Below are 10,209 nucleotides of genomic sequence, written 5' to 3'. Positions count from 1 at the left end.
AAATCTGAACTCTAAAGCATAAACGTGTCAGTTCCTGCCTCTCAATATAAAAAAAGGAAAAACTGTTTGTGCACTAAATAAAACGTTACACTTACCTTGAGGATTTTTCATTTTGTTTTGTTCGTTCTTATTTTTCCACCCTTATCTTTATCTATCTTATTTCCCATTTACCTTTTTTTACTTCCATCTTGGGAATTTGTTTGTACCTTTTATTTATTCCTTTAAATTTTACCTTTTATAATAATTTTATTCAGACTTGTTTCCCATGTTTGTGTTGTAGAAGCACATGTGGTTGTCTCCTTTGATAATCAGCACCCAGATTTGATCCACCGCCACCCTGGTGTTAGTCATGTTCCTGTTCCACTTGGCTATCTTCAGTACTGGATGACAAGCTGGGTTTAAAGATTAATGAGCTTCATTTTATTTATTTTACCTGCATCGTTAGGATTGAATGAAGAATCCTCCAGAAGGGAAAAAAATGTCTTCCACCAAGAATACCCATATGAACACGTGTTTTATGTATGTTTTTTCATTTAACTATGCACTTAGTTGCATAGATGTTCATCTCTTTTTTACGCTTCCTGAATCATGACCTGAACTAATGCTGTCAACATTTTATTTGAGAAAAAAACTTTTAAAAAAACTGGCAAATATTCACTGAAAATGGAAACAACAAATGCTAAACATCAGACAATTTGGAATATATGCATAAAGTTTACTTACAGTATCAAAGTAGAAGATTTTACACCTTTACCAAAACGTTTGAGGCACAAATGAGTGTTTGGGGTTATTTAATTAAAATAAACACGTTTTTAATAAAAAAATCTCTACAGTGAGCTAAATTTAAGTCACAGGAATGTATAAAATGTTGAAAGAAAATAACACACAATGAGCCTGTTAAAACACAGGATTTACTTAAATGTGTCAGATGCTGAACACAGTTACGCGACTGATCACAAAGCAAAAAATAAAAAAAACACTGCAGGAAAAAAGTGTCAGTTTTAGTGTCATTTTCAAAAAAAAACCCAAAAGACTGACAGGACTGTGCAAACACTGGTAATCTGGTTTGATGCACCGATGTGATTTAGTCAAAACTTTGGTGATGCATGGATGAACAAGCAAACGTGCAGGTTTAGTGCACACTCACAGTCCCATCACTAGTATGATTTTCGCTATGATTGCATCTAACAGAGGAAACCCAACGTTAACGTCCCAGGTGGAAAACAGCGCTGTCCAGAGTCTTAAAAAGGTCCTTCAGTGGAGTCACCCCCACCCTCCCACGCCCCCTCTTTTCTTTCCTAGAGCAGTGCATCTCTCTCGGGTCGGTGTGGTGGTTGATCTCCGGTGTTGCTGGTTCCAGTGGCAGCTTGTACGTGCCAGAGTTTCTAACCTGAGGTTCGGTCACACCTGGACTGCTGAGGGTCGGCCCTGCTGTTACCTCTGAGGAGTTCTGAGGAGTTTGAAAAGAAAGCTGGTCGTCTGTTGAGCGTGCAGACGCCTTCACGGTGGGCCGACTGCTGGACGTCTGAGGAGCAGAGCACAAAGAAATAAATAGAAAAACTCACAATATTCAGGTGTAAATCATCTCTGATCAGTGTCTGTGTAAAAACTCTCACACGAACACTAAACCGCTGAAATAAACAGACTTCAGAGGCCAAACTGCTTTTTTACAGCAGTAACTACCAACTCCAAACAGGGCCCCTCACCATTTGAAAAATACTAACTAAATACTAACCAAACAATGCTGAAATGCAGTATTATATTTGACTGCCGATGAACAATAATATGAAAGGTGAAACCTTTTTGGATTTTGAACAGTTGGCCCTGCAGCCATGCCAGCCCATTGTGACCAATTTGTCACATTTTTATTTTGTATTTTTCTCTCCAATTATTCGATTAGCTTAATGCATACGTACCTAAATCTTAAAACAGATAAATGTGTACAATCACCACTGAAAATAAACAGACAATAAATGTGAGCAGTAACAAAACTTAAGTTAAAAGCTGTATTTTCTTCCTACCAGTCTCAAAAATATAGTCTTTCATCAAATTTATGGGAAATTTAAGTCATTTTATGCTCTTAATTTTGATTTTTCAGGCTTTAAAACTTTTGAAGAACTCTCGGGAACCTTGTCGATGTAAAGAATTACTGCCTGTGGAGGCTGATGAGGCTGAAGAGAGCATCTCTGGACCCAGTGGAGGTGGTGAGTGACAGGAGAACGGCGGCTAAGCTGTCATCCCTGATGGACAACGTCTCCCACCCCATGCAGCAGACTGTGACAGCACTGAGCAGCTCCTTCAGTGGGAGACTGCGGCACCCACGGTGTGGGACGGAGAGATTTCGCAGGTCTTTCCTCCCCACTGCTGTCAGACTCCATAATAAAGACTTTAACTGATCAAGCACACACATCCATACATATGCAATAATACTAAGTGCAATAATCTTTTCTGTCATCGTTGTATTTTTACTCAGTTGTATATAGTATTTGTATTTGTATTCTATTTTTATCTTATTGTATATTTATTTTATTTTATTCTACTGTATATAGTATTTTATTTTATTCTATTCTGTACAGCTGTGTACTGTATTTATTAGTGTGAATGCTTGAAAAGCATTCACAGTATTGTTCTTCTAATCTTTATTCTTATATTTTATTATCTATTCCGTACGTTTTTTGAAAGCCTACTCCTTCAAAACCGTTCAACTTAGAAAAACCATTCAAACACCATTAGATTCCTATTATTTTGGACATGGTTGCTTGTATTTTTCTCATTTTTAACATTTATATTTTTAATTTTATTCAACTTTATTCAACAAAAATTTCCCATGTATTTCAATGGGGAGACCCTTCAAATTCTCATTCAACTTACTCATTTTTAAACTCTTACTACTTCAACATACGTTCACATAGAGCCACCATTCAAACTTTAAAACGAAGACAAGACATTCAACTATTCAACTTGTATTTATCTTTTCAATATCTATTATACTTTTTCTTCAGTTCCAGTTTAAGTTTCATGATGTTTTTTCACCCGTTTCAGAGTTTATAATGGGTGTGTATGGGACGGAATGTTGGGGCTAGAGTGAGGCAGCTCAACTGCTAGAGTGAGAGGAGCAAAAAAAATAATCTTAAAATCTTTTTTAAAACTGCTGCTGTGTCCGCAGCGTTTGCTCTACAGGTATGATTTTACCCTCAAAACGTAGCCATGGCTGTCCTCTTTCATCCAATGTGTTTACTATTGTACTAGGTGTTATGGTTCTTTCATAAATGTCACCAATGCACAGCCTCCTCCCTCCAACTCTTCCATAGACTCCAATGTTAAAATGTCTCAGAAGGTTCGTTTGAAAATCAGAAGAGCATGGTGTCTTTCCACTGTCACCACGTCCATATAATAAACTCCACAGACATGAAAACTGAGAATTTGGTAGACTAGACATTGCTGTCGCTCACAGTGAAAGAATTTTGTCAATACGACTTTTACTTTTCATTTGGGAACGATTTGTTTCGGCCTGACTTTTCTGTTCATTTTAAGCAGCAAAAGTGAGGTGCATGTCTGTGTGCGTGTGTATGGAGCCATTGGGTGCGGTCACTATAGCAACCAGGCTCACACCTGCCTGCTTAACGAGCTCTGCCTGCCACTGTACCAAGATTCATCTGAAACACTTCTCTTTCAACTGCTGCTGTGTCCACAGTGTTACAGCCATCATTTTACCCTCAAATTGTCGCCATTATTGTTCTCTTTCCAACACCGTATCTTTCAAAGCTCAGGCATTTAAACTTTTTAAACTGTGTGGATCAAAGTGGAGGGATCACATTTGAGTCATTCAGTGATTCAAAGAATATGACCTTTTAATATTCATTCAGATGTTTTCTGACTCTAAATGTTCTTTTCTCATTTCTTAGGGTTTTCTAATTTACATTTAAAACATTTTCAGTTTTTTTCCAACTCCTTCTTCTGTGTAACTTTCAGCTTTTAGCAGTTCAGCACCTTTGTTTTCAGGTTAAATTCGTTTTTTTTTTGTTTTTTTTTAATCTCATTCAAGATTTTTAACTCAAAATTCAGCAATTAATTCATTTCAGTGCATACATTCAGATTCAAGCATTCACACTGCAGTTTCTTCAGAAAATGCACTTTCTAGTTCTTATTGTATTCTAATTTTTGCCTCATAACTTTTGCACTGTCCACTTCCTGCTGTGACAAAACAAATTTCCCACGTGTGGGACTAATAAAGGTTATCTTATCTTATCTTATCTTACTTCTCTTCCACACTAACAGTCTTGCAGATAAAGAAGTACAGTTTGAACTGATCCTGATTCTTTGAAAACAGCAGATTCTTTCTGCTTCTTCTTCTTCTTTCTGCTCAGTTTGGGGGCGTGGCCTAAACCTAAACTGTTTTATGTTAAACATGCATTCACGTACCCGATGCTTCTTTTCTTCGTGCTGTTGTTTTCCAAAAGTGTGCCCGACGCGACCTTTGTTGCTCATTTCTAGTTCTGAAATTTAAAAAAAAAAAAAAAAAAAAAAAAACAGATTTCTGTTTCATTCCACTAAAATTTTATTTAAAGTATTTAATGTTTTTAGGGGGCGTGAATAAACGGCGCACCACTGATCTGAATGCCGCCCCGCTGCTCTCCATCCTCCTGGTATGGGCTCAGGCTCACAAACAGGGATTTCAGGACTGAATCCTTAGGCGCCCCTATGGCAGACGTTAAGAGCACATTTCAGACACACAAATGGACATTAGACATTTTTGTACGTGTTGAGCGCATCCTTACTTGTGGGCGATGAGACGTGAGGCAGTTGCTGCTGTGCCGGAGTTTCAGATGGATTCGGACCACCCGGAGCTGGACTGGAGGAAGTCTCCTTGATTGAATCCTGCACGATGCTGCAAGCTGGATCTGCTGGCTGCTTCACAGGATCAGGCTCAGCTTCAGAGGTTGTGGAGCAACTATCAGGACTTTGTTTAACATCAGTTTGGACCTGGCACGAAGGAGCCAACTCTACATTAGAAACGCTTTGAAAAGGACTTTCAGCTGACGCCTGACTGCAGGGAGGCAAACTCAAAGTCTCAGAGAGGGGGTTTGCAAAAAGGCTGAGGAAGGAAGCAGCAGAGGTTTTCTCAGGTTTGACTTCAGTTTTTAAATGTCCTTCTTTGCTGGTGAAATGTGCAGGCTGTGAGGCTCTCACTGGGTCAGGTGTCGGTGTCACGCTCTCAGCGATTGGGTTTTTAAAAAGGCAACTGAAGGGGATTTTCTGAGTCTTTTTACGTCCAGATGAACAATCGGATAGAGTTGGAGTCTCCCCGCTGCACTCCGGTGACATTTTAGCAGAACAGCGTTTCTGTGTACCGGGTTGGAAGACAGATTTGGTCTTTCTTTGGTACCGAGGGATCTCAGCAAGCTGCTTTGCTGCAAAATGGTGAACGGCAATGTTTGCAGAGTCACTCGTCTTAATGGAGCCATCTGCAGGTTCAACAGGAGCAGAAGTTCTGCTTTTAAACTCTGAGACGCCTGAAGAGGGAGAAATACCCGAGAGATGTTTAGGAGGACGGGTGTTATCTGTAGGAAGCTGTGAGCTTTCATTCATGTCCGATTTGCTTTTGGAAGATGCAGGATTATCTTCATCTATAACAGGAGGATGCAAACGCTCCAGTTTAACTTCATGAAAAGCCATTTCAGCAGATTTCAGGGACTCTGGTATAGCTCCACATTGCTGAGTACCAGAGGAAAGAATAAGATCAGAGCTAGAAATCAGGCTGTCGTGCACTTGTAGGGAAGACAGGCTCTTGTACATTTTCTTGAAGGGTTTGTTTGGCTCATGTTTGATACTCAGTGAGACTTTTTGTACTTGATGTTGTGAACTTAAGAGAGGATCCTGGATTTCCTCAGTTTTTACACTTGAAGCAGTGAGTCTTTGACCAAGGGTGTAATTTTCCACTGATTTTAAGGACCTGAGGACAGCATCAACAGAATAGGGAACTTCCTTTTGTGTCGTGGAGCCTAAAGTGGCCTCGGTGGTGGTCTCTGCGGCAGAAGGGGTAATAGATTCTTTGCTTTCAGGAGTATTATAGAAGCTAGGGAAAGACCTGTACAGCTGAGGTCCAAGCATGGCTTCCACTGAATAACAAACTGGCTCCGGGCAGTTACTGCTGGTTGATGAAGGGCTGTGAGGTCGGGCGGTGTCTGCTGCACACCGAAGAACAGCTTCATCTGTAACTGTGGCCATTTCTTGTATCTGGTGTACTGAGGGTTCCCCTTCTGTAGCTGTAGCTGCATCTGCGCTGCGGTAAAAGTTAGGCCTGAAAAATAAAAATGTCCAGTGAAGGTAACGTGCATGGATTATCAGAAAAATTCCTGTTAAAGGCTAAAAGCATCGTAACAACTTAAGTTCCTCTTAGAATACAGCAGCGAGTCGTGTTCAGATTAATGTTTGCTGCTCTGTAGTCCAGAGAAAATGTAATCCATCTTTTATGTACAGTCTATGCCTGCACATAAAAGCCCATCTTCTGTGTCGTCGGTCTCATATTCATGAACTAATCCTTCAATTACACTTACTGCACGTGAGGATGAGGACATGTTTAAATTCAGAGGTGCATACCTGAGCGGGTCCATGAAAACACTGGGGGTCCCCTTTGTTTCTGTCATTCCTGCCTCCTCTTTGCTCGCCGGCTGTCCCGGAGGCTCATGCTCAGCTTTTTTTGCAAGCTCAGAGAGGTCACGTTGCCATTTTAATAACTGCAGTGAAAAGAAGCAAAGCATTTACATTTGATTTCAGCACAAAGCAATGCATGCAAAACATTTTGAGACCATTTTCATGCCTGACTTCTCCATGCACACCTCATCCAACAGTTTTCCTGTGACGTCAGTAAGCGGCTCGTGAGAAAACTTGCAGTCTTCTCCTTGATAGCATTTTCCTTTTCTATGGAAAAACTTGCAAGGAAAAGACTGTGCAGCTTGGTATAGGAAATACAAGACAGCCAACAACCTCCGCTTTCATTTGGTTAACGAGATGTGTTTGTGGCAGCTTACAACAGTATATCAAAGGATATTGTGCATGTACGGACAGCTCTCCCCTTTTGTGCAGAAGCCTTGGATGTAAAATTTACAGACTTCTTTGATGAGATCGTTGTAACCCTGAATATGCTCCAGCTGGCAACTCTCAGCCTGTATCCAGGAAAGGAAAGAAAGCACATTTTTCATTTTTGCAGTCTGAAAAAAGAGATTCGGGTAAAGTTAAATAACCAGCTGTGATGCAACCTGCCTTTAGGCATCGTCCGTAAAGAAAATGTCGACAAAGTAACCGCCCGTCCACCAACAGCGCATTCTGGTCCTTGAACTCCTGAGTCATGAACCTTGGCTTCACTTGAAAGTCCTAAAAGAAAGGAGACGAGTTAAATTTGATTCCACTGAAGGATTACTTGAATTAATGTGTCCGCTTCAATAAATATTCCAACTAACGCCGAAGGATCCGAGTATCTGTTTGTACTGATGGCGTGACATGAAATGGCGAGCCAATCCATCATAAACTCAAGCTGCTGCAGCTCTAACCAGCTGATGGTGGATGGCGTTTGTAATTAAAGCCATCCTGGAGTCTTGCTTACCATCATGTCATTTTCATGTCCTCTTCCGCCTCTCCCACCTCTTCCAGACATCGGTCTTCCTTGTCCACGGGAAAATCTCCCTCTCCGTCCCTCCTTGTGCTGATATGGATCTTTCTGTCCATCCTTCTTCTTCAGATGTTTCTGCCTTTGAGATTGACGGCCTCTGTTACTGAAGCCTTTGCTCAGTCTTTGCTCACCATCGCTGTTCTGCATTAAACACACTTTGTCCTTTGTGTTATCAGCTTTGGCGTTACTTCGAGTTCTGGGTCCCTGGGCTTGGACACACGGCTTCTGCAGAAAAATAAACACATAAAAATTTGATATAAAAAAAAATAAAAGTTCTACATTTTATTTTATTAGCAGCTACCGGCTGCTCCTTGGCCACAAAGGCTCACCACAGCAGGTAGGTTGGTAGAGTTTTACACCAAATGTTCACATTATAGCACTCTTCAAGCTCTTCCCTTATCCTGCATGTTGTTGAACAGCGAGAGATCATGCAAACCAGACACTCTTCAAGAAGCTCCTTTCCACCACTCCTTCAGGCACTACCCACACCAAAACAGAGCGTCTACAGCATCACTGCCAGTGCTTCCCCAATTCATCTCCTGTCTTCTCTTTCCCTTACTCATGAAGGAGCAGCTCATTTTCATCCCAGCTACCACACATTTGATACTAACCCCCCAACACTTTGATGCCAAACCCACCAGTAAAGCTGGAGGTCACCGATTGATGAAGCGAACACATCTACATCATGATACATTAAAAGAAACAGCGCTTATCTGACACTGGCCCTCCTGTTTTTAAGCAACTCTCTTATGATTGGCTGTCGTAGAGACAGGATGGGTTGAACTCAAACTATGACAAACTAAAATATATTGTTTTAATGTGTTATGTCAAACCTTAATGCCAAGGTTAGCTCACCTTTTTGTGAGATCCAAACAGCTCGCACTGAGTTTTCCTCTTTCTCCCACCTCCCCCAGGCTCATTCCTGCCAAACAGAGAGAGTGAGTGATGAAGAGGAGGCCATAAAAACAGATCTAACCCCGGTAAACTTTCATTAAGTACCGCTGCGTGACGGCAGGCTGACCCGCACTCTTCACTCCTTCATCCACAGCGGAGAGCCTCGAGAACAGGTTCGCAAAAACCATCTTACTCCTAGTAATGTGCGTCTCTGTGTGTACAGAGCTCGGTCCGGAGTTATAAAGGTCCGATATCGAAAAACAAACACAAACAGGAAATAAACGTCTTTCACTTTACGCCGTCACGCGGATCACTTTATCAGAGGTCGCTCCAGCGATCGGGGTTTCGCTTGTGTACATGACGGGACGTTATTCAGCCGTTCACATTTAATTCCGTGTAAAAAAAAACCAAAACCATTTAATTCCGTGTTCGATATTTACGTCACTCCACGTCACTTCCATACGACAGGGTCATTGGGTTAACGCTACGGACGCTTGTCGCCGCCTAGCGGTGAAGATTTGTATCGTCTCGCGTTAAACCTTGCAGTAATGGCACAGCCCTGAAACCTTTTGGATTCTCACTTGATAACAGCGCATTTTTTGAAGTTATTTACCATATTTGATCGGACAGTAATATAAAATACCAAGCCAAGTGTGTTAGACTGTCTCTCACAGAGTGATACTGAAATAAACAATCAGTGCAATCTGAGTTATCCACCTTTGTTACTTTTTTTTAAAATGTAAGATACATTATTAAAACCATGATGTTATGAAGTATGTAAGATAGTTGACAATTCAGTTTAACTGGTCCAACCCTGGTCTCAGAGGTTCAAGGAGTCCAGCAGGTTGGGAAATCAAGAGAGCAGGAAGGATGTAGAAGAGCTGAGCATCATAAAGACCAGACAGAGGTGACAGCTTAAAAGTGGTTGTTGTGGCACACTGGCCCTAACGTTTAAAAGTTGAATTAACACTGTCAGCATGTGAGCGTGCCAGACAGAAGCGGGCTTACATCATCATGCAGGTGAATCAAAGAAAGCAGTACTTTAGACAGCATTGAACCAATACGTACACACACCTAACCTCAGATCTTGTGCCACATAAAGCACCTGGCCAAAAATATTAACTCCAGCTCAATGTACAGGGTGGGCCATTTACATGGATACACCATAATAACATGGGAATGGTTGGTGATGTTAAAGTCCTGTTTGTGGCACATTAGTATCTGTGAGGGGGCAAACTCCTCAAGATGGGTGGTGACCATGGTGGCCATTTAGAAGTCGGCCATCTTGGATACAACTGTTGTTTTTTCAATAGGAAGAGGGCCACGTGACACATCAAACTTATTGGTAATGTCACAAGAAAAACAATGGTGTGCTTGGTTTCAACGTAACTTTGTTCTTTCATGAGTTATTGACAAGTTTCTGACCACTTATAAAATGTGTTCAATGTGCTGCCCATTGTGTTGGATTGTCAATGCAATGTGTCTGCTTTGTGTGTGATTGGATCACCTTGTGTGAGCTACTGAACAAACGCACTTTGTCATCCGTCAACAGGAACAGCACAAGTTCAGATATGCTAAAAAGATGAGATAGAAGCCGGACTTTGTTCCTCCACATATGAGGCCGTCCCTGAGTCAGGTTTAAAGTT

The 10,209-nt window shown here is 41.3% G+C and overlaps 1 protein-coding gene across 4 annotated transcripts; it reads right to left on the bottom strand.

Moving 5' to 3' along the window:
• Nucleotides 1-694: 694 nt before the first annotated feature.
• On the bottom strand, nucleotides 695-10,181 carry LOC113023599 (uncharacterized). Of its 4 annotated transcripts, none has more exons than XM_026169767.1 (11): nucleotides 10,071-10,181; nucleotides 8,525-8,591; nucleotides 7,604-7,894; nucleotides 7,264-7,374; nucleotides 7,052-7,166; nucleotides 6,840-6,949; nucleotides 6,601-6,737; nucleotides 4,779-6,301; nucleotides 4,607-4,699; nucleotides 4,423-4,496; nucleotides 695-1,525 (listed from the first exon to the last, which is right to left on the bottom strand). In XM_026169767.1, exons 1-11 carry the CDS (start codon nucleotides 10,103-10,105, stop codon nucleotides 1,205-1,207), a joined length of 2,877 nt encoding a protein of 958 aa, XP_026025552.1. In that variant the 5' UTR covers nucleotides 10,106-10,181; the 3' UTR covers nucleotides 695-1,204. The 4 variants fall into 4 exon arrangements, with proteins under 4 accessions (XP_026025552.1, XP_026025551.1, XP_026025554.1 ...); XM_026169766.1 differs by lacking the exon at nucleotides 10,071-10,181 and adding an exon at nucleotides 8,669-9,041; XM_026169769.1 differs by lacking the exons at nucleotides 695-1,525; nucleotides 10,071-10,181 and adding an exon at nucleotides 8,669-9,039 and having other exon boundaries at nucleotides 4,430-4,496; nucleotides 4,607-4,688.
• Nucleotides 10,182-10,209: the final 28 nt, after the last annotated feature.

Source organism: Astatotilapia calliptera, chromosome 6 (genome assembly GCF_900246225.1).
Source record: "Astatotilapia calliptera chromosome 6, fAstCal1.2, whole genome shotgun sequence".
Lineage (NCBI taxonomy): Eukaryota > Metazoa > Chordata > Actinopteri > Cichliformes > Cichlidae > Astatotilapia > Astatotilapia calliptera.
Note: the sequence above shows the minus strand (reverse complement) of the source record. Positions and strands in the feature narration are given on the sequence as shown.